This window comes from Eumetopias jubatus, unplaced genomic scaffold, assembly GCF_037043125.1.
Source record: "Eumetopias jubatus isolate StellerSeaLion01/CBP00866 unplaced genomic scaffold, mEumJub1_p1.0 scaffold_10, whole genome shotgun sequence".
NCBI classification, from domain to species: domain Eukaryota; kingdom Metazoa; phylum Chordata; class Mammalia; order Carnivora; family Otariidae; genus Eumetopias; species Eumetopias jubatus.
The window spans coordinates 49,865,570-49,890,409 of record NW_028274816.1 but is presented as its reverse complement, the minus strand read 5'-3'; the positions used below and the strand labels follow the sequence as shown (position 1 = coordinate 49,890,409).

At 38.0% G+C, this 24,840-nt stretch overlaps 1 protein-coding gene across 5 annotated transcripts; it reads right to left on the bottom strand.

The window, feature by feature from the left end:
• Nucleotides 1-755: 755 nt before the first annotated feature.
• LOC148163212 (uncharacterized) lies at nucleotides 756-24,183 on the bottom strand. Of its 5 annotated transcripts, none has more exons than XM_088028422.1 (6): nucleotides 24,103-24,162; nucleotides 21,943-22,068; nucleotides 21,441-21,653; nucleotides 10,071-10,197; nucleotides 9,722-9,814; nucleotides 756-7,962 (listed from the first exon to the last, which is right to left on the bottom strand). In XM_088028422.1, exons 3-6 carry the CDS (start codon nucleotides 21,516-21,518, stop codon nucleotides 5,627-5,629), a joined length of 2,634 nt encoding a protein of 877 aa, XP_087884548.1. In that variant the 5' UTR covers nucleotides 21,519-21,653; nucleotides 21,943-22,068; nucleotides 24,103-24,162; the 3' UTR covers nucleotides 756-5,626. The 5 variants fall into 5 exon arrangements, with proteins under 5 accessions (XP_087884548.1, XP_087884547.1, XP_027946491.1 ...); XM_088028421.1 differs by lacking the exon at nucleotides 24,103-24,162 and adding an exon at nucleotides 23,958-24,093; XM_028090690.2 differs by lacking the exon at nucleotides 21,943-22,068 and having other exon boundaries at nucleotides 24,103-24,183.
• Between the last annotated feature and the right edge of the window lie 657 nt (nucleotides 24,184-24,840).

Genomic DNA, 24,840 nt, shown 5'->3' with positions numbered 1-24,840 from the left:
GGGAGTCTGCTTGAAGAGTCTCTCCCTTTGTCCCTCCCCCCACTCAAGCAGGCTCTCTCTCTCTCTCATGAATAAATCTTAAAAAAAAATAACTTATACAGAGTGTCTGCTTTGTGCTAGTGCTGTGCTGGGTGCCTTGAACACAGTAGGAACAAGATAAAGTCTGGGCATCATGAAGTTGACAGTCCAGTAGGGAGAGGTAAATGATAAACCAAAAACAGAAATATTTAATATCAGGTCAGATGGTGGTACTTGCAACACAAAAATAGTACAAAATACAAAGTGATCACAAGAAGTGTTACTTCACATACAATGGTTGAGGGATAGTGGCAGGGGGCTCTCCAAAGAATGGAAAAGACAGCAAGCTGCATGGGCATTGGGGAGGCAGAATACTCTCAGAGAACACAGCTGGGCAAAGTGGAGCAAGGTTCCTTGATGTTAAGAACAGCCAGAGTTGAGCTGTTGACAAATAAAAATGTTGACCAGCTACAACTAAAGGCTCTCCAGACAATATGCTCTCTTTTATTATAGTTACAACTTTATACTATAAACATTAAATGTAAACATGTAAAAATACAAATAACTGAAGTGTTATGTGAAAGTTTGAAAAATTATAAAAATTATATAATTCAATAATCATACAATACATATTATGTATCAAAATAAGCATTTTATTATAAGGAATATACAATAAATATTATAATGTGCTATATATTGTAAATATACATTATTATATGTAATATGCACATACAAAATTATACAAACCTATTTATATTTATAATCTAATATCTAATAATTTTTTATCAAATATAATTTAACTTATCACATGATAAAACATAATACTTTTGAGATTCATCCACATTGTAGCTTGTGTCAATAAATCATTCCCTTTTATGGGTAAGTAGTATCCCACTGTATAGCTTTCCTACAATTCGTTGCATGACTCACCCACTGATATTTGGGTTGTTTCCAATCTTTTGGCAATAGTTTCTGTGAACATTTGAGTCCATATATAATTTTTCATTTCTATAGGTTAAATACCAAGGAGTGGGATTGCTGGGTCATAGGGTTAGTATATGGTTCATTTTATAAGAACTTGCCAAATTTTGGTTCAGAGTGGATAAACCACTTTACCTTTCCAACAGCAACACATGAAAGTTTCCACTGCTTTGCATCCTTGACAACTTTTGGTACTATTTAAAAAAAAATTTTAAAGCCATTCTAATAAGTATGTAGTGGTATCTCATCATGGTCTTAATTTGCATTTTTCTGACTAATGATGTTGAGCATCTTTTCATCAGCTTATTTTCTATCTGTATCTCATACAACCATATGGATGAATTTCAAATAAATCATAAAATGAGAGATGTCAGACTCAAAAGGAGATACATGCATATGTACATGCACACATACTTCTATAACATTGTGGAAAAAAAGCAAAACTATAGAGACAAGAAACAGGTCAAATCAGTGACTGCAAGAGGCTGGAAATAGGGAGAGAAACTGCCTAAAAAGGGATAGGAAAGAATTTTGGGGCATAAAGGAAATGTTCTCTGTCTTTGATTATGGTGTTGATTACATAATTGTATGCATCTGTCAAAACTCAGAATTGTATACTAAAAAGGGTAAATATTATCTATAATAATAACTCAATATATCTGACTTTAAAAATATCTCAGTACTCCAGTATCATAATACATATAAAAGAGAAATAATTGAAAGTAACTTACAATAAAATAACATGTTTCCCTCTGTGAAGTTTGGGCACAGCCATACAGATGTTGGTCAGATGCTTGTGTCAATTTATAACTAGTAATGTTATTAACAATAACAGGATACCCTCAGTGGGCTCCACTAGCCCTGCTCCCTTAATAAGCCCTGACTTACATTAAGTCACTTCATTCTCCATAATTACATTTTATAGATGAGGCAATTGAGGCCAGGAGGGAAAGTCTGCAGATCAGTGTTGGCACCAGGATTTGGATCCACATCCATAGCCTTCTCTATTCTCTATTCTGATTGCATCATGGGAAGCCAGCTTGTGGTCTTCTGATGCCCTCAGATCCTCTCTAGCCCACTCTGGGCCACTAATTCCCCAGAGGGATCTATGAAGCTAGGATCTCATCCTCAACCCTTCTCCCTCTTCCAGGTCTCCTGTCCATGCAAACAGTCAGGATGTGGAGAAGCAATGCTGGAGAACTTGCAGTAGCCACTCAGGGGCCTCATGAAGCAATGTGGGCAATGGGGAATCAGCATTATGTTAGTGGCGACCAACTGGGGAAAAGCAAATACTACCAGGATTTAATGGAGTGGTCACAGATAATGTGTTACTGGGTAATGGACATCAACAGACTTTTTGCTGATTATTAAGCGGTCCTACAGAGAAGGGGGATAGTGGAGGCTCCAAAATGCAGATGAAAATGTGGAGTTTATGGTGCATTATCAGTCAATGCCCTTACTTGTGGGGAGCGAAGCAGGTTAATGGCACTTACCAGCGTTCAGAGAAGTTATTGAGGGCATCACCACATGCTGGATTGGGAATCATTACAGACACTGCTAGGTGGGGAAATGGGAGATAATTAGTTACCGTTGTTGTGATGGACAAGTAATGGAGGGAGATCAGAAACCATCCTACTATAAGTAGAGAGAGAGTATTAAAAGATATTATTAGGGGCGCCTGGGTGGCTCAGTCGTTAAGCGTCTGCCTTTGGCTCGTGTCATGATCCCGGGGTCCTGGGATCGAGCCCTGCATCGGGCTCTCTGCTCAGCAGGAAGCCTGCTTCTCCCTCTCCCCGTGTTCCCTCCCTTGCTCTCTCTCTGTCAAATAAATAAATAAAAATCTTAAAAAAAAAGGAAGATATTATTAATAGTTGGGTGGGGGGGCAGTATATCACAGCTCCCTATTCTGAGGACTGCAGTAAGTGGTCATCTGTCACTACTTACATGAAAGTAGGAATAAATGAGGAGTATGGAGGTTACAGTAGACATTGTCACAAGTGAAGTAACAGACGTTATGCTGGAAGTAATTGTGGAGGAGGTAATGAGAAAATCTCCAGACACTATTTCCTGGAATTAAGGAGGAGTGATAAACACATAGTAGTGGAATAAAAGAGGAATAATGGGTATCTAGATACTGTGCTGGGGTAGGATAAGGGGGTCTCAAGACACTCTCTTGAGGGGTCAGCAAACACTGTCCTAAGTTGGGGCAGAATTCTGGGTTGCAAGACATTTAGAGAAGCCCCAGATACAGTACTGGATGAAGTAAAGAGGGTTAACAGTGGGTTGCCCACCATACATTGTTCAAAGATAGAAGAAGGCATATGGTAGATCATCAGATATTGGGAAAGGGTGAGGTGAAAGGGAGCTAAAGATGAATCAGACACTGATCTAAGGTGGAGTAATGGGATGTGTCACAAAATCTGAAGAGGGTAAAGGCGCAATTCCCAGGCTTGCCCCCTTGACCAGGTTCTGTCCCAATCCTCAACCACTATGCTGTTGTTCACAAAGGCGAGAGCCATCTCTGCACAACCCCACTACTTCCCATTCCCAGTTGTTACCAGTGGACTGACCTGGAGGAACCATTCTGCTGGTTCCAATTTGGCTGCCCAGCAGCTAAGTGTTCAATCAGAGGCCACTGCTGCCAGTCTTGGGTCAGACACCTAACTTCCAAAGAAGGTCTGCCCTGTTTGCTCTTAGCCCCTTCATACTATTAGCTTTGGGCCTGTCAGAGCATAAGGAGTGGGTCTATAGGTAAGGGTCCGGGGTGGGGTAAGGTTGTGCATGCTAGGGCAAAGTGAGCAGGCTATTCTGCAATGATTTTGGAGCTCACTGTGGTATTTCTGAATCATGGTAAGAAATCCTGGAACACCAAGCATCTGTGTGGGATTTCCACTGTGTCAGTTTTCCCTTCTTTCAAGTGGCTGGCATCAGACCAAAAGTTTTATGGTGATATTTCAGCTTTAGGGCCAGGAAGGAGGCACAGCCCAGGTAAAAACTAGAGATGAAAAAGCTTGGTGTTTTAGGCAAGTTTGTTCTCCCCATTGGAGCATCTTCTGCTGCAATATAGAAAAGATCAAAGGGAAGTTGTGATGAACAGGGTCAACACTCCACAATGTGCATTTATGGAATGCTTTTGTTGTTGTCAGGCACAGGTCAAGGCTCACAGTGGTGAACAAAACAGGGAAAAACATTCTAGTGTGGGAGCCATAGACAAGTAAGTAAAATATACAGGGTACCATGGCAGTAAGTGCTACGGAGAAGGATAAAGGATAGAGGGGAGGGGGCCAAAATTTCAAACCAGGCAGGAAAGCACAGGGGCCTCTGTGAAAAGGTGCCACTGGAAGACATGAAGGAGCTAACCACACAGATACGAGGAACTTTGTTCTTCAAAGAGAGTGCAAAGGCCTTGAGACAGGACCTGAACTGATGTGTGTGAGGCACATGGGAAGGGGTGCTTGTGGAGCCCATGGCATGAAGATGGACACAGAGAAGACATGAACAAATGTTGAGGTTTTTTAAATATGAGTTACTGATTTGTTATTATTATAAATGTCAGGTCATTAAGGAAGGCAAATGAGCTGGAAGAACTATGACAGCAAAAGGGAGACTGGATGAAAAGTTGACCAAAATGACCTGAAAATTCTTACCTCAGAAACTTTCCTGAGGGTAGTAGAAGTTCATAAAACACTAGGCTGGGAGCTAAATGAGATAATGGCAGTCAGCAGACACAGTGTTTAGCACTAATGCACTTATGGGTGTCAGAGGACAATGTGCTAGGGACTCATGAGGGTCAAAGACACTTTACTGGTAGATGATAAAGGCGGGTTACAAGTCATGATGCTAGAGGATAATGGGTCAACATACACTCTGAGGTTTGTGTCTGTATAGATAAAGAACTTTTTTACTGAGTTATCTCTTTCTTGACAGAAATACTCAATGGGGGTTGGATACACACAACCATGTTAGATTCAAGAGAAGTATGAAAAAACACCTAAAACTGTCAGACAATGTGTTCTGCAGCAAACATCTCACAGAACTTAGGGTTTGTCACTATTGTATATATTATGTTGTTCTACCATTCAACTTGTTGGCACTTTACCTATTCCAAACTAAACAGGATTATCATTAACACGACATAATATAAGCTTTCCTATGCAGAATTTGGTAACAATGTTCCATCATACATACATACATATATATAAATATATATATATGTATGTTGTCTTTGTTTTTGTTTTTTTTTAAGTAGGCTCCATGTCCAGTTTGGAGCCCAATGCAGGGCTCAAACTCACAACCATGAGATCAAGACCTAAGCCGAGATCAAGAACTGGATGCTCAACCGACAGAACCACCCAGGCGTCCCTGTTCCATCATATTTTTCGTGAGAAGCCTTCTTCTAATCTGTCAAATTGACAAAATTTTTTCTTCCAGTATGAATGCCTCAAGGCTTAATGAAGGTAGTGACAATGTGGGAAGGGCCCCCTTCACTCAAGGCCCTCTTCTGTACAGTAATGTGTGACATTTTGATGGGGTATTTCTACTTATGATAATATGTATATTTTTCTGCACAAATTCAATGATGTAAAATCAGACCTGATCTCACTGAGGTTTTCTCATACCATTCCTCTCAAGTGTGAATACTCTGATGGACATTGAGCACAGATTTCTGGACGAAGCCTTTCCCACAGACTACACACTTATAAGGTTTGTCTCCAGTGTGTGTTGTCTGGTGTTTATTCAAATTTGACCTATCTGTGAAAGCCTTCCCACACTCAGCACATACATAAGGCTTTTCTCCTGTGTGAATTCGCTGATGCACTTGGAGTTGTGATTTCTTAGTGAAAGATTTGCCACAGTCATTGCATTCATAAGGTTTCTCTCCAGTGTGAATTCTATGGTGTATAATCAACTCTGACTTCTGTCTGAAGGTCTTCCCACATTCAGAACAGATGTAGGGCTTTTCTCCAGTATGAGTTTTCTGGTGTTTACTGAGATTTGACCTGCCACTAAAGGCTTTCCCACACACACCACACACATATGGTTTTTCTCCTGTGTGAATTGGCTGATGCACGAGGAGCTGAGATTTGGAGGTGAAGGATTTCCCACAATCACTGCATTCATAAGGTTTCTCTCCAGTATGAATTCTCTGATGAGTAATGAAGTTTGATTTCCGGATGAAAGCTCTTCCACATTCACTGCATACATAAGGTTTCTCTCCTGTATGAATTTTCTGATGCACAATGAGTATTGACTTCTGGTTAAAGGCTTTCCCACATTCATGGCATTCATACTGTCTTTCTCCAGTATGAATTTTCTGGTGTATATTGAGGTGTGACTTTTGGGTAAAGGCTTTTCCACAGGTACCACATTCGTAAGGTTTCTCTCCAGTATGAATTCTCTGATGCGTAATCAAATCTGACCTTTGCGTGAACGCCTTTCCACATTTGGGACATATATAGGATTTCTCTCCTGTATGAGTTTTCTGATGTGTAATAAGATTTGACCTGTTGGTGAATGCCTTCCCACATTTAGTGCACATATAAGGTTTCTCTCCTGTGTGAATTCGTTTATGTACATGGAGTTGTGACTTGGAAGTAAAGGATTTCCCACAGTGGCCACATTTATAAGGTTTCTCTCCTGTGTGAATTATTTGATGGGCAATCAAGTGAGCCTTCTGGATGAAGGCTAGTCCACATTTCATGCACACATATGATTTTTCTCCTGTATGAATTCTCTGGTGCACTGTGAGTGCTGACTTCTGAGTAAAGGCTTTTCCACAATCACTGCATTCATAAGGTTTTTCCCCAGTGTGAATTCTCTGATGTATAATCAGTTCTGACCTGTATGTAAAGGCCTTACCACATTCAGTACATATGGAAGATTTCTCTCTAATTTGAACTTTCTTATGTGTAATGAGGTTGGAACTATTGTTAAACATTTTCCCATATTCAGTATATACAAAGGGTTTCATTCTTGTGTGAATTCGCTGATGTACCTGGAGTTGTGACTTAGAAATGAAGGACTTCCCACAGTTATTGCATTCATATGGTTTTTCTCCAGTATGAATTCTTCGGTGTGCAATCAAGTGCGTCTTCTGGATGAAGGCCTGTCCACATTCAATACATATATAGGATCGCTCACCTGTATGAATCTTCTGATGCATCTTGAGTGTGGACTTTTGTGTAAATGCTTTGCCACAATCACTGCATTCATGGTGTCTCTCTCCAGTATGAATTTTTTGATGTATACTGAGATCGGAGTTATAAGAGAATCCTTTTCCACATTCACTGCATTCATAAAGTTTTTCTCCAGTATGAATTCTCTGGTGCCTTAAGAGAGAAGATACTTGGAAAAAAGCTTTTCCACATTCACTGCATTTATAGGGCTTCTCTCTAGTATGGGTTCTCTGATGTGTAATGAATTCTGGCTTCTTTACAAAAGCCTTCCCACAGTCGATGCACACATAAAGTTTTTCTCCTGTATGAACTTTCAGATGTACCCTGAGCTGTGACTTCTGGGTGAAGATCTTTCCAAATTCAGCACATTCATAAGATTTTTCCCCAGTATGAATCTTCTGATGTTGAGAGGGTGCTTGTTTATAGCTGAGGATTTTTCCACATTGATTATGGTCCCATAACTTCTCTCCTGTTGGAGAACACTCAGGGTCTGTACAGGAAGAAATTTTACTATCTTCAGTAATCTTATTAATGTTCTTTGATGCACTGTTTCTATAATGACTGTGTAAATCTAAATTATGCTTCAAAGCATTTCCAAATGAGTCACATTGATGGGGTCTTTTTGGTGAAAGAATGTTTTGGCTCACATGAATTATTTTTCTAATATCCTTATATTCATAATCCTTCTTTGTAGTCAAAATTTTCTTGATGAAAGCAACATCTCTTAAAGATTTGTTTTCTCTTTGCTGATAGCTCTCTATCTGGTCACCCATCTGCCACAATTCTTCTAGAATGAAATACAACAAAATATCACTTGTAGCATCACCTTCCTTCTCAATGTAGAAAGAAGCTTTTTCAGAAATTTTCTGCTGTGACGTTTGAAACCTAAACTCTCCTCAAAGGAGAATGATGTTTTAGCTCAAAGACCAGTTGGCAGAGGCTAGAGGGGAGGGTCATATGGCTCATCCATGTTGAACAGAGGAAAGGGTGAGGGTGATTCATTTGATGAAGAGGCTAGTGACAGTGGCAATAGGAAACATTCTAGGATATAATTCACTGGTTAGAGTAAATAAACATTATGAACATAATGCACCATGGACAGAAGTGGAAAAAGTAAGGCAAAGAACAAGATATACAGCACAGCAACATTTATATAAATGAATAATCCCTGTCACTTTAAATTTTAAAATATCCATGCATTAAAAAATATGTTTCCATCATATAAAACAATTGCCTATGGTCAGAAGTGAGATGGGTGTGGGGAAAAAGAAATGGTAATAAACAAAAAATAAAATAGAGGAGTTCCCCCCTTATCTGAAGGAGACATGTTCCAAAACCCTCAGCGGATGCCTGAGTCCTCAGACAGTACTGAACCTGATTTTTTTTTCCTAGTCAAGAACTTTCAGCTTTTCACTTAAAGGATGCACTTTATGGCTTCTCTTTGGCATATCGGAATTGCCACCATCACTATTCTTGTGCTTTGGGGTCACTGTTAAGTAAAATAAGGGTTACTTAAACAGAAGCACTGCAATATCATGAGAGTCAATTTGACAACCAAGATACCTACTAACTGACTAGTGGTCAGGTAGCATTTATAGGATGGATACGCTGGACAAAGGGATGATTCAACTCCCAGGCAGGATGGAGTGGGATGGCAAGAGATTTCATAATGCTACTCAGAAAGGCACACGATTTAAAACTTATGAATTGTTTATTTCTGGAATTTTCCTTTTAATATTTTCAGACCATGGGTGACTTATGGGTAACTGTAACTGCATAAAGTGAAATTGTGGATAAGGTCTAACTACTGTAATAGAGAATCTTTACCCAGACTGATGATGGCAGTGTGCCCTGAATGAGGACCATGATTAAACTCAAACTCATCATGTGAAGTATAGAAATAAAACAATTACAAAAATCAGCCAATGAGGCAGAGAGACCCCAGTTAGTGTGAAGTCAACCAACATTGGAAGGGAATATCAAAAAAGTCCTCCTAAAGATTAAGAGACAATTACCCCTAAGTCATCAGTTGGGTGAAAGGCATGGGGAATGAGGAAATGAGAAATCTTATGTTAGTGCCTATGGAGAAAAAAGGAAGACAGGCTGCTGGGAGTTAACGTTCTAGAGCATCCCGTAGTGGAAAGAAAGAAGTGACAGGGGACTAGCAGGACTGGGAGTGTGGGACTCACAGTAACTTTGAAAGAAAGCAGATCCACGAAGGCCTGAATGCATAGACTCTCGGACAATGGGGAAGGCAGAAAGAAAAAGAATGTCTGAGAAAAGGAGCATAATCAAGAAGAAAAGAAAACCTTTAATGAGGCAGACTGGCATGTGATCCAGATTCTAAAAAGCCAAAGAAGATGATTAGACATGATGAAGGCATTTAGTCATTTGAGAGGCCAATGTCAAGGGTCTTCAAGCAATACAAAAAAAGTTAAAGCCTTCCAAAAGAGTCCTCTTCATAGCATTTCAAAGATGCCAGTTTTTCTCAAGACAGCTGAGATTTGCTCCCCTTTCTCCCATCTGTCTGAGTCACAGTCACTCACCTGGACAGCTCTGATGTGGGCTCTCACCCTGCAATGCCCATGGCTCCTTTCCTTGCTCCAACATGAAAACTTCTGGTTGGGGAACTTCATACCCTGTTCGTAAGAAATGATAAAGGACTGGATCAGCTAATTATGTTTCAAAGCACAATCAATAAAGTCTTGTTCAATGAAGTTTTGTTCTTCAGGAATGTAACCATGTATTTCCGGGAACAGAGTAATAATCAGAATGCCCAAGGGGATAAAGAATCCTAGACAAATCAAGGACAAAACCATCATACTTCAGATGTCTGACAGCATTCAGCAACTAAGAATGGAAACACTCTGTGTGGACCCAAGTGACTGTGCTTACCTACAGAGAGCAGGTGACTGTAGGTCTCCAGCATCACATCCCGGTACAGGTTTCTCTGAGCAAGGTCTAGATGCTGCCACTCCTCTCTGCTGAAATCTACAGCCACATCCCTGAAGGACACCGATCCCTGTAAGGGCACATTCCTGTTCAATGTGAATAATTAGCTTTGGGGGATGGAGAGACTATAGGTAGGAATATGGAATGTGGGTTTTGTTGTTATTTCCTCTTTTTTTTAATTTTAAAAGATATATTTTATTTATTTTATTTTTTTAAGATTTTATTTATTTGACAGAGAGAGCACAAGCAGAGGGAGAGAGAGGGAGAAGCAGGCTCCCTGCTGAGCAAGGAGCCCGATGTGGGACTCGATCCCAGGACCCCATGGGATCATGACCTGGGCCGAAGGCAGCCGCTTAACCGACTGAGCCACCCAGGCGTCCCAAGATACATTTATTTTAGACAGAGAGAGCGCACAAGAGTGGGAGGGTCAGAGGGAGAGAGAATCTCAAGCAGACTCCATGCTGAGTGCAGAGCCCAACGTGGGGCTCGAGTTCATGACACTGGGATCATGACCTGAGCCGACACCAAGAGTTGGATGCCCAACCGACTGTACCATCCAAGTGCCCCTACTTCCTCTTTTTAAAAACTCACCTCCCATTTCCCTAACGTTTTATTATGGAAAATTTTGAACATACAGAAAATTTTAAAGAATCTGCACAGTGAAAATCTGTATACCCACCACTCAGGATCTATCATTAACATTTTATTTGTTTTATCACACATTTATCCATCCATCAATCCATCTTACTTTTATACAGTTCAGAGTAAACTGTAAATGCCAGTATACTTTGTCCTAAATATTTGAGAATGCAAATCATTAACCAGAGTGTAATATTTGTTCACCTTTCTGAAGGTAAAATTTACTCACAATGAAATGTACAAATCCACGATATACCATTTGAAATTTTGATAAATACATATACCTGTTTAATACAGGAACTTTTAAAAATGGTATTTTATACAGAGTGCATATTGCATATCTAGTTTTACACAATATTTTGTGGAAGAAAGAAATCCAATAAAGAATTTCTGCCATTTTTTCTATACTATAGTTAATTACTTTTCAAAACTGAAAAATGAAATAGGCTCTTTTAGTCTTCTAGCAAGTGGATGAATAAATAATCTGTGATACAGTTTCTGAGCAATTTAGGACCAGTCATTATGCTAATCCTGGGAAAAAAGAAATGAATTATTTGTTTCTAATCTTCTAGCAACTTAAAAGTCCTAAGATTTAAAAGAAGACAAAAAGAAGACACAAGTTCACTGAAGTGTCAAAAAGTCAATCTCTTTAGAACACACTGAGGACTCAAAAAAGGAAAAGGTGTATTTGACATGGGGCAATAAGTTTTTATTACTTGAATTTAAGTTGAAAGATGATAAGTGTAGGACGCCTGGGTGGCTCACTAAGTTAAGCATCTTCTTTTGGTTCAGATCATGATCCCAGGGTCCTGGGATCGAGTCCTGTATTGGGCTCCCTGCTCAGTGGGGAGTCTGCTTCTCCCTCTGCGCCAACCCCAGTTTGTGTGTGTACTCTTGCTCTCTCTTGCAAAAGTAAATAAATAAAATCTTAAAAAAAAAAAAAAAGATGATAAATGTAATACAAAATGGAGGGTAGGGAAGAAGGTCATTTCCCAGAGAAGACAAACGTGAGGAGATAGGAAAATACATGATGAGTTTCGGGAACACTAAATAGTAATAGAGAGAAGTCTGCATGTCATGTCAGGAAGGTAGTTATGGAAAAAACAGTTTGATCACAGAACAAGTAAGGATTTTTTACTTTCAGTAAAGGTAATTAATTAGATTTATATTAATTTTTTTCATATAAGATCCCTATTGCAGGATAACCAAATAAATGATGAGGAAAAGTTTCTTACAGAATGATTCTAGCTAATAAATGAAGACATTAGAACAGAATTGGAATATCATAATTTTGTAATTCCTATGAAATAATGAATTTATTCAGTAATCATTAATGATTGCTTAACTGTTTCAAGTGAAAGGCTGAGGAGAAGTTTACAACGGATGGACCAGCTAATAACATCTACATCCAACGATCAATTTTAACATTACAAAAGAGAGAACCAAAAATTATGTGCCTCCTAAAATGATACAGTAATTGATTTCATTATACCATCCATTAAGTAGTCTTATCAAAGAAAATGAAAAATCCAACCTGAATCTTCTAACCCTCCAGATCAAACAAATCATCCACAGATAAAACGAAAGAAAGAAGAACATATGGAACAATATAAGACTGAAATGTCAGCTAAATCCAGAAGGTAGCAAATGGCCCATTTCTTCAAAAAAATAAATTACAACAGAAAAGATAGTGGAAGGGAATCTTTTCTTTATTAAAAGAGACTTTAAGGGGTGCCTGGCTGGCTCAGTTGGTAGAGCAGGTGATGCTTGATCTCAGGGTAGTGAGTCTTGAGTCCCACACTGGGTGTAGAGATTACTTAAAAATAAAATCTTAAAAAAAAAAAGAATCAAGTGTCATACCAACTAAATGCAACTTGTAGACTTTGGCCCTTCACTAAAACAAACTGACATTAAAAAGACATTTATGACATATTTAAAGAACTCAATAACCAGGTACTAGATGATATCTAGGAATTACCGTTGTTTTAGGTGTGATAATGACATACTAGTTATATTAAACAAAAAGGAAGAAAAAAAGAACTCTCACCTTTAGAGATACATTGTCAAAGTATTTGCAGATAAGATAGGTGTTTGGGATTTGCTTTAAAATAATCCAGCAGCTAAGGGGGCAGGAGGGTTGTTTTAGATGGAATTAGAATGGCAGAGTATTGACAACTTCTAACATTAGGTGGTAAGCAAAACAGATACAAGGGCTCCTTAAACTACTCTCTTTACTTTTGTATACCTTGACTTCTTTTCATAATAAAATATTTTTTAAAAACATGATCCTCCATATTAAAAAAATTTAATCTGTAAATGCATAATTGAAGGAACTCTTACCTAGAGTGATAAACATTTATTTTTAAATATTTTATTTATTTGACAGACACACAACGAGAAGGAACACAAGTAGGGGGAGTGGGAGAGGGAGAAGCAGGCTTCCCGTGGAGTGGGGAGCCCAATGTGGGGCTCAACCCCAGGACCCTGGGATCATGACCTGAGCCAAAGGCAGACACTTAACAACTGAGCCACCCAGGTGCCCCGAGTCATACATTTAAAAAATAAAAGGATTATAGGAGGGGCGCCTAGGTGGCTCAATCAGTTGAGCGTCTGAGTCTTGGTTTCAGCTCAGGTCATGATCTTGTGGTTTATGAGATGGCATCCCATGTTGACTCTGTGCTCAGTGGGGAGACTGCTTGGGGGTTCTCTCCCTCTGCCCCTCGCCCCACTCACCCACACATTCCCTCTCTCTCAAATAAATAAATAAATCTTTAAAAAAAGATTATAGGGAGCTGAATACCCACACTCAGCAATTTATAGAAACAGCAGATAGGAAATAATGATATAGAAGAACAAACAATAGGATCTAATTATTATTTATAGACTACTCCAACTAACAACAGTGAAGTACACATTCTTTTCAAGCACCCATAGAACAATGACCAAGACAGACCATAACCTAGCCTGTGAAACAAATCGCAACCAATTTAAAAGAACTGAAATAATACATAGCATCTCTGACCATAATGGAATCAAATTAAAGATCAGTAACAAAGACAACAGAAAAATCTGCAAAGGAATTATATTACAAAATAGTAACAAAAACTATCTGGAAAGCTACAAAACATTTGAAAATTAAACACACATTTCTAAATAACCTGTAAGTCAAAGGGGAATTCTCAAAAGAAAATTCAGAAAATACACAGAACTGAAAGTGAAAATACAGTGTATCAAAACCTTTGGGATGTACATAAAGCAATGCTGAAAGAGAAATTATAGCACTAAATGCTTTCATTAGAAAAGGGGAAACAATCCAATTAAAAAATGGGCAGAGATGAATAGACATTTTTCCAAAAACATAGAGGAAGCCAACAGGTACATGAAAAGGTGCTCAATATCACTAAACATTAGGGAAATGCATATCAAAACCATAATGAGATACCTTATATCTGTCAGAAAGACTATTACCAAAACAAAACAAAAAACAAGTAACAATTACTGATGAGGAAGTAGAGAAAAGGGAAGCCTCGTGCACTGTAGGTAAAAATGTAACTTGCGCAGGGGGGGCACGCTCAGTTGGTTAAGCGACCAACTCTTGACCTCAACTCAGGTCTTCATTGCAGGGTCATGAGTTCAAACCCCATGTTGGGCTCCATGCTGGGTGTGGAGCCTACTTAAAAAAAAAAAAAAAGTAAATTGGTGCAACCACTATAGGAAACAGTATAGAGGTTCCTCTAAAAACTAAAACTAGAACTACCATATGATCCAGCAATTCCATGTCTGGGTATTTATCAAAAAGAAAATGAAAACAAACACAAAAAGATAGATGCCTGGGTGGCCCAGTCGGTTAAGCATCTGACTCTTGGTTTTGGCTCAGGTTATGATCTCATAGGTTTTTTTGGGTTATGAGATCAAGCCCTGCATCAGGGTCTGTGCTCGGCATGGAATCTGCTTGGGATTCTCTCTCCCTCCCTTAAGTAAATAAATCAAAAAAGATATATGCACCCCCATGTTTACTGCAGCACTGTTCATAATAGCCAAGACATGGAAGCAACGTGTGTCCATTAACTGATGAATGGATAAAGAAAACGTGATACACACACACACACACACACAGGAATATTATTCAGCGATAAAAAAGGAAACAAGTCTTGCCATTTGTGACAGCATGGAAGGACCTTGAGGATATTATGCTAAGAGAAATAAGTCAGAGAAGTACAATTAGCTTATGATCTCATTTATATGTGAATCTCAAAACTAAAGAGAACAAAATAAAAAAACAAAAGTCACAGCCATAGAGAACAGATTAGCGGTTACCAGAGGTGGGAGATGGGTAGTTGGCAAAATGGGTGAAGACAGTCAAAAAGTAAACTTCCAGTTATAAAATAAATATGTCATGGGGCTATAATGTTGCAGCATGATGACTATAGTTAGTAATATACTGTAATGTATAAAGTTGCTAAGAGTAGCTTAATCTTAAAAATTTTCATCACTCACACAAAAAATTATAACTATATGTGGTGATGAATGTTAATTAGTCTTATTGTGGTGATCATTTCACAATATATACAAATATCATATTATGTTATATACCTGAAACTAATATAATGTTATATGTCAAGCATAAATCAATAAAATAAAGGGGAAAACTGTTAAATAACTAAACTAAATTCCTACCTCAAGAAACTAGAAAAAGAGCAAAACAGACTCAAAGCAAGCAGAAGAAAGAAAATAATAAAGAGCAGGTATCAATGAAATTGAAAACAAAATTAAAAAAAATACAAGAAAAATGAATAAAACACAATCCAGTTATTTGACAAAAATCAATAAAATTGATAAGCTTTCTTGATTGACCTAACAGTCAACAGACTGGCAAAAATAACAAGATGATACAAATGTCAGTAATGTCAGTAATGTCAGTAATGAAATAAATATCAATACAGATCCAGGGGTGCCTAGGTGGCTCAGTCGGTTAAGCATCCAACTCTTGGTTTCGGCTCAGGTCATGATCTCAGGGTCCTGGGATCGAGCCCTGCATCAGGCTCCGCACTCAACACAGAGTCTGCTTGTCCCTCTCCCCCCATTTCTCTGCTCTTTCCCCCACTCATGCTCTCTCTCTCTCAAAATAAATAAATAAAACCTTAAAAAAAATACAGATCCAGGGCGCCTGGGTGGCTCAGTTGGTTAAGCGACTGCCTTCGGCTCAGGTCATGATCCTGGAGTCCCGGGATCGAGTCCCGCATCGGGCTCCCTGCTCGGCAGGGAGTCTGCTTCTCCCTCTGACCCTCTTCCCTCTTGTGCTCTCTGTCTCTCATTCTCTCCCTCTCAAATAAATAAATAAAATCTTAAAAAAAAAAAAATACAGATCCAGCAGCCATTTAAAGGAAAATAAGAGACTGTAAAAACTCTATGCTAATAGACCCAAAAATGTAGAAGAAATGTACCACTTCTTCAAAAACCACAAACTACCAGAAGTCAACTATTAAGGAACAGAAAAGATGATGATCCTATAACCATTAAATTAAATTCTTAATTTAAAAGTTCCTGAAAAAAAGAAATCTCCAGGCCCAGATAGTTTAACTAGAGAATTCTACTAAATATTTAAAGAAGCATTAGTCTCATTTTTACACAGTCTCATCTAGAAAATAAAAGAGAACACTTCCCAACTAATTTTGTGAGGCCAGCATTACTCTGATATCAAAATTAGACAATGACAGCACAAAATAGAATACTACAGGACTATATATCTCATGAACTTCGATGCAAACATCCTCAACAAAATATTAACAAGTTACAACCAGTAATGAACAAAAAGAATTATGCACCACCACTATATCTTGCAATGCCCTTTGAGGATCTATAATTGTTTCAAAATAAATAAAAAGATTTAAAAAATATACTGAAGAAGGTATATTCTCAAAACACAACATTTCAGAATAGGCATGAGTGGAAAGTCAGTCATGAGGCCCCTGCACAATTCACGTGAGACAGTATCAATTTCTTACTTACCTAAAGTTAAGGCTGGAGTAGTAATGCTATTGAAGGGATTGATATTAAGGAGATAAAACCGGTATCAGGTGTGAAGGTGAGAAAAAGGGACTCAATTATCAGTTATTCAGTACAACCGTTGATTTGTACATATTGAAATTTAGGTGATAAAATATACACGAGGATGGACACTAAGTAGTTGAATAGAGCTAACATGGAGATGAAGATTCGAGAGTTGTACGCACGGCGCAGGCCACTGTACTCAGGGGAGGGAAAGAGCATCCAGGGAGGACAAGGACGGACAAAGTATATCTGTATCTGTGGGAAGTCTATCTTAGATATCTGCGGTTTTTAATGCCTAAAATTACTATTTTTTTTCTTCATTTAATTGTGGTCACAGATGATAGTTTGCTTTTTTTTTTTTAAAGATTTATTTATTTATTTTGAGAGAGAGAATGAGAGAGAGAGAGAGTACATGAGAGGGGGGAGGGTTAGAGGGAGAAGCAGGCTCCTCGCTGAGCAGGGAGCCCGATGCGGAACTCGATCCCGGGACTCCAGGATCATGACCTGAGACGAAGGCAGTCGCTTAACCAACTGAGCCACCCAGGCGCCCGATAGTTTGCTTCTTTCTGATGTGTTGATTCTGTTTATGGGGCTTAAAACATTGTCATTTCTGGGCACCTGGGTGGCTCAGTCGTTAGCGTCTGCCTTCAGCTCAGGTTGTGATCCTAGAGTCCTGGGATCGAGCCCCATGTTGGGCTCCCTGCTCCGCGGGAAGCCTGCTTCTCCCTCTCCCACCCCCCTGCTTGTGTTCCTGCTCTCACTGTCTCTCTCTGTCAAATAAATAAATAAAATCTTTAAAAAAAAATTGTCATTTCTTTGAAAAATGTTCCGTATATACTTGCAAAGAATACATGAGCTCCAATTTTTCTCTTTGACACACGTGGATACTGATACCCTACATATACCAAAACCCCAGTCCTCAAACCCAATGTCATCAGAATTTAATGGGGAACAAAGAAGATGTCATATTAGTAGCTTTGACTCCTTACCAAATGAGCTTCTTATAAACAGTTTGTCCAGGAAAAAATCTCCTCATTCAAAGATAATAATAAACATTTCCTGATGTACAAAGATACTATAGCAAAAAGAATGAGAGAAAAAAAGAAATTAAAAGGAACATGCTAGAAATAAATTACCACAATATAGAAGAAAACACATTCACCATGATTTCAAGGAATTCACTAAAACAATTAACTACCTAAAATAAACAGGAATCTAAGAGTCCAAGGAAGAAATAATGGGCAAACAGGCTAAAGAAAATGGTTATGTAGGGTGCCTGGGTGGCTCAGTCGTTAAGCGTCTGCCTTCGGCTCAGGTCATGATCCCAGGGTCCTGGGATCGAGTCCCACATCGGGATCCCTGCTCCACGGGAAGCCTCCTTCTCCCTCTCCCGCTTCCCCTGCTTGTGTTCCTGCTCTCGCTATCTCTGTCTCTGTCAAATAAATAAATAAATAAATAAATAACTTAAAAAAAAAAAAAAAGAAAATGGTTATGTAAATTAAAAAAATAAATTGGCAGAACTCAGTAAAGAAGTGAAAATGAACAAGCAATACAGAAATGGGAGGTCCCTCTGAAAGCAATAAAACACCATGTGAAAACACAAAAAGTGGCAAGGAGCAGATTAAGACAAGTGAGCAACATGAAATGGAAATAAGGACTTTTAAAGGAAAACAGAAAAAAAATAGAGTTCAATAAAAAACATCTAACAAACAAAAGAATCCTTGAAGTGGAAGCATAGAACTTTTATCATTAGTCACAGTATAAATTTAATAGTTATTGTCTAAAACAAGAGATTAAAAGATTTAGTTAAAAAAAAGAGAGAGGCAAACGATAAGAGACTCTTAACTATAGAGAATAAACTGAGGGTTGCTGGAGGGGAGGTTGGCAGGGGATGGGCTAGATGGGGGATTAAGGAGGCACTTGTGATGAACACTGGGTGTTATATGTAAGTGATAAATCACTGAATTCTGCTCCTGAAACTAATATTACACTATATGTTAACTAACTAGAATTTAGATAAAAACTTGAAATACTAAGAAAAAAAAAAAGATTGAGTTCAAAATGTTAATGTGACAAAGATCACATTAAAAGAACCAACCATACAGAAAAGAATCCAAACCTTCCAAATTACCGGAAGGGACATAGAACCAAAGTTAAGAATACAGAGTATAAGGTGAAAGATATATAAAAGAAGTATCTTTATCAGAAATGTATGGAAAATACATCTTTCCAAACTGCTGTACAGAAAAAGTGCACAAGGGCTCCGAAGGATGACAGTAAAAGGATGAGCAAAAGACGTATCTGGAAATGCCAACAGAAAAGAAACAAGAAACTCCATCTCAATATCAGATAGAGCCGAATTCTAGGGAAAAATTATTAAATATAACAAGGACACAATCCAAAATTAATTTCAGATGTCATTACTATCACCACACCAAATTTCATAGCATCGAAGTTTATGAACAGAAACTACAGATAAATATAGACAGAAATATATTTGTGGTGGGAAACAGTATCTCTCAGCTCCAACAGATAAGGTAAAAACAAAACAAAAAACACACTGTACAAACCTCATAACTATATAAGATGGCTTATTGATAAGACAGCAAATTCTGTATCTTAAAAAATTCATGTGCCTATATAACATTCAGAAATATTAAACATAAAATTTGCACACACACACACACTTTACACAAAACTTAACATTTCAGAATAAAATCAGTACAAATTAATCTCTCCAAAGCTGCATCCTAATTTTATCAAAAGTAGAATTAGCTTAAATAAAAATCTTAATACCTAAAAGTGAAAATGTGGTAAATAGTAATTAAAGATTTGGTGAGAAATTTAATATGTTCCTAGAAATTCATCCACTCCATCTAGATTTTTATATTTATTTGCATAAGACAAATTATTTTCCTAAATTATTTCTGAACACTGTTTTGCTGTATATCTTATCTTTTGATATATAGCATTTTTATTATTTTTGAGATACTCTGTTATTTTAAATTTGGAGTGGACTGCTAAATGAGGAAATAATGTCTCTTTCACACATGTCCCTATGATAAACCCTATTTGGCTATTGTTTTCAGGTACTCTTGAATTCATTTATGACTTCTGCATCTATGTTCATTGTTTTCATGTACTCTTGAATACATTTATGACTTCTGCATCTATGTTCATAATTTCTAGTTCTTTTACTGTTCTTGACAGGTTGGGCATCAAGATTCATATATAAACAAAATAAAACAAACACCACAAACAAGGTTGGGAATAATTTTAGATTATCATCTTTACCCAAAACTTTGGCATAAAGATCAACTATTAATCCACATGATGTTTTCCATCATATTTGACTGTGTAGGAAATGTTTGATAAACATTTTAATTTCCTCAAGGGATTCTGAACCATCTGTATTTACCAATTTTGACATTTATTTTTTGTAAAACTGTATCCCTATTGTTTAGGTTTTCATATTTTTCTATGATTTTGTGTAATATTCATTCAAATTGTTTTAATCTTTGATAAAGCAGTAACCATCTCTCCTGTTTTGTTACATACTTCCAGTGTATCTTTACTCCCTGGTTCTTGATCACCACATTCAGAAGCCACTTATGCTTCTGTCAGACATCTTCATCAATTATGTTTGACTCTATGTGACTAATTTCTTCCCTTATTTTATTGTTATTTTCTAGTCCTTATTATTTTATATTTATTGAATTCTTTTTCTAACTTCTTCAGTTCTAAGTGTTACTCATACCTTAGGTCTTTTCTCCCCGAAACTTCCAGGATTCCTTAAAAAGGCATTAAATTTATATTTTTTCCCTCAATCTATAGTTTAGCTTTGCACACAAACTTTAAAATGTAGTTCTTTATTTAATTGAAACTAAACTCAAGGAATTTTCTAAGATCCTCTATGGTTTTTCCTTTAAAGAATATTTATATAGGAAAAAAGTTTAAAGTTTTCAGATATGAGGGTTTCTTTTGCTAGCCTTTTACTTTTTTAAACTTTTTTTAATTGTAGTAAAATGTACATAAAATTTACCATTTTAAAATGTATAGTTCAGATATTAAGTCTATTCCCAAAGTTGTGCAAGTCTTTTACTTCGTATTTCTAATTTAATGCTCTTGGTTAGAGAGTAAAATCAACATTATAGCAAAGTTTCATATTTTTTGTCTGCCTGAATTAATGTTTTTGGAAGTAGTTCATAAAATAGATCAGCGGAGAACCAATATCTAAAAAACAAATTTAAAAAAAAGAGGAGAAATATTTATGTGGGGAGAAACAGTTTAAGAAGAAATAGAGAAATACTTTGAAAATTACACACAAAAACAATTTCTAATCAGGAATCTTATCCTCAGCCAAAGATCAGCACAGCATGAGGACAAAATAAAAGGCAGTTTTGGACATTCCACTTCTCCACTGTCAAACAGTTGGCCTCTAGATGTGGAGACACCCATGTGTTGCTCATTCTTGGCAGAAGAGATCAAGATTTGCTTTAGGGAAGTAAAGGAGTCTGGTTGCTTCCTGTGACCAACCTGCCGCTGCCCAGAGGTTCTGGTGACATATCACAGGTATCTATTCCCAGGATGAATTCCCTACCCCCTGGGATTCTTCCTTCTTACCTCGTATGAATTATCACATTCCTCTGGAACCAGGACCAGGGATTTCTGGGGAGAGGTCCGATTAGCTGACATGATCATGGTGGGACTCAAACTTTATTCTCTCAGGAGCCTAAAGCTTTGTAGACATCTGTAAACTCAAGCAGAGCTGCTGGAGAGAGGCAGGCTGGAGTCTGGAAGATCTAACCCAGGAGCTCCCGAGAGACACCAAAAAACCTAGAACGACAATGTGACACAGTCAGATACTAGATATTCATCACACAAACCTTTCCTGTGAACACCAAGGTGAAGTTCCCTGAGCTAGACACACAGAGCAGAGGCTCTCAAACTTGAGTGTGGATTCAAAACACTTGGGACTTCTTAGAATACAGTTAAAATTCCTCAACCTCACTGCCAGTTTCTGATTTAATAGGCCTCAGGTAGCAACTGTATTAGTCTAGTCAGGCTGCTATAATAAAGTACCACACACTGGGTAGCTTATAAACAACAGAAATTTATTGCTCACAGTTCTGGAGGCTGGAAAGTCCAAGATCAAAGAGACAGTATGGTTGCATTTTAGTCAGGGGCCTCTTCCTGATTCATAGCCAGCAGCTTCTCATTGTGTCTTCACATGGTAAAAGGGGCTCAGGAGCTATGTGGGATGTTTTATAATAGCACTAATCATTTATGAGTGCCCCACTTCCATGACCTAATCAGTTCCCAAAAGCCTCACCAACTAATAGGGTATTTCTGGAGATTAAGATTTCAACATAAAAATTCTGGGGGAACACAAACATCCAGACCATAGCAGGGTCCAAGAATTTGCATTTCTAAGTAGTGCCCAGGTGCTGTTGATGCTGCTAGTCCAGGGACCACACTTGAGAACCAGTGCTGTGGAGAATATAAAGCTTAATGAAAGCTGTGATGGATATTAGTCATGAGATATGGAGTAATATTACTTAAAATTTGAACTGTAGCTCTTATATCTTTCAACTATGAGAATATGAAGAAGTTCCTTCCATTTTAGTTTCAAGAATAAGGATGAAAGTATCTATTGCATAGAGTTATAAAAATTAAATGAGATGATGCTCATAAAGTATTCAACATCTCCCTGGCACACAAGAAGCATATAATAAATATCAGCAATTACCATTCTCTATTAGATATTAAAACTAAATATAAAAACAATGTAATCAGAGAAAATAAGAGCTCAGATAATACTGACTTATACATGTAACAAAAATGGCATTCAATGAGTATGCACAGGACATTTATTGTGTAAGTGGCACTGACATAATTGACCATCCACCTGGAAAAAAAAAACAAACTATATCCCTATCACACATTATACATTAGACTGAATTCCAGCAGGACTAAACATTTAAGTATATGTATTTTATAAACCCCAAAAGATATTTAAATAAATTTTAGTAGTATATGTTTGCATGAACATTGTAGTGGGGTGGGAGAGATCCTTATTACACATATGAGAAAACCCAGATGATATAAAAGAAAAAAACATATTTCTGGTTAGAGGATATTTCTTAATTATATATTAAAATACACTTTAAAGATAAAAATGAAGATATATATAAAATTTCAATATGTAACAAGTTATCTCTAAATTAAAAAAAAAAATCTAGCAATCAATATGGAAAAAAAAAAGCACAGAAAAAAACCCTGAACAGAGGATATGAAAATTCACAGAAAAGGAAATTTAAATAGTAATTAACTAAAAAGATGCCAATTTTACTAACAGGAAAGCACAGTACAGCAATTACATATAATTTCTCCTAAGAATAGTAAAAACTTATTAATTTAATTTTTTAAGTAGGCTCAAAGCCCAGCAAGGAGCCCAACGCAGGGTTTGAGCTCACCACCCTGTGATCAAGAGTCGGTCGCCCAACCAACTGAGCCACCAAGGTACCCAGTAAAAACTTACTTTAAAAAATCCAGTGCTGGAAAGCATTTGGGAAAATGACCCGTTTTATAAATTATTGGTGGGAACCTGAATTGTTATGATATCTTTTGAGTTATTTAGTCATATCTATTATTAAAAATAAGCAATTGTTCCTAATAATAGTTTCAAATATACAGAGCGGATACTGACAGAAAGAAGGCCAAGTGGACAAATCACTCCAGTGAGTTTACCTTTCTCTGTAATTAAGCAGACAAGATAAACAGAATATATATGAAACAATACAATGAGAACACACATTGTTTTGATGTAATAGATGTGACATTTATGAAAACCGACCAAGAACTAACGGTAAAAAAAAATTTTAAGCTCGAGCATTACATGAAATAGACAACGCACTTCTAAATAACTCATGGATGAAAGAAAAAACCTGAAATTTTTAAAAAGCCAGTACTTAGATTTGAACAATAAAATGCTACGCATCAAAACTTATGAATGTTTAGAAAGCAAACTCATCATAGACCCCACCGACCCCCGTAACTGACTCCACAGCTCAGTGACCACTGACTCCCATCACTGAGCCCACAAATCCCATACTCATCTCAAAGATCCCCATCACTGACCCGAGAGACTCCCATCACTGCTCTCACAGCAACGGACGCCACAGACTCTTCACCACTGAGCCCAGAAACCACCATCACTCACTCTAAGGACAACACCTCCATCATCGACCCCACAGAATCCCTAATCACGACCAACCAAAATCACCTGAGACCTCTCGGAATTAAAATGCGGAGAAACGCCTGACATCAGCGGCGAAAAACCTTTCGAGGACCACTTCCGCTTCCGGTCTGGCCTCTAGCACCTCCTTTAATGAACTGTTGTTAGTGCGCATGCTCTGAGTTACCTTGGAAGCCGCACATGCCAACAGTTAACATGGTGCGGTTCTCGTAAGAGACGCGGTCGAACCGAGAACATGGCCTCGCCCAATGGTGCTTCTGCGCGCGAGCCGCCATCTTTGAGGCGTGTCCGTTCCGTACAGCGGAGGAAGAGGCCTCCCGCCGGTTTTCATAGAGCGAGACCGGGATTGCCACATAGAATGCAGGGGTGAGGCCCTGGTCGAGGTAGGCTTCTGTGAGGGAGAAGGTATTGGCGATGGGGTCTGGTACTCTGTGTCATATTTAGAAAAGCTAGTTTGCCTCTAGGGTTACGGCGCTTGGCTGAGAGCAATTAATCTGCTGGGAGAAACCACCAGGAATGAAGGGAGCCAGGGAGGAAAAATCACCAAGGGAGAAGGACAAACGTTTTATATGTTACGGCTGAATCCAGGGAGGAGTCATCAGGGGATGAGGGGAGAAGTTAGGACAGTACAGTCTACTTTTTGGAGAAACCGCTTAGGAAGAATGTGGAGAGGTCAGAACGGGAGCCCCATCCTGGATGAAACCACCCGACAAGATAGATGTCAGAATGGGCTGCACGCAGGGTAGTTTAGCCTTTTACGGGAGG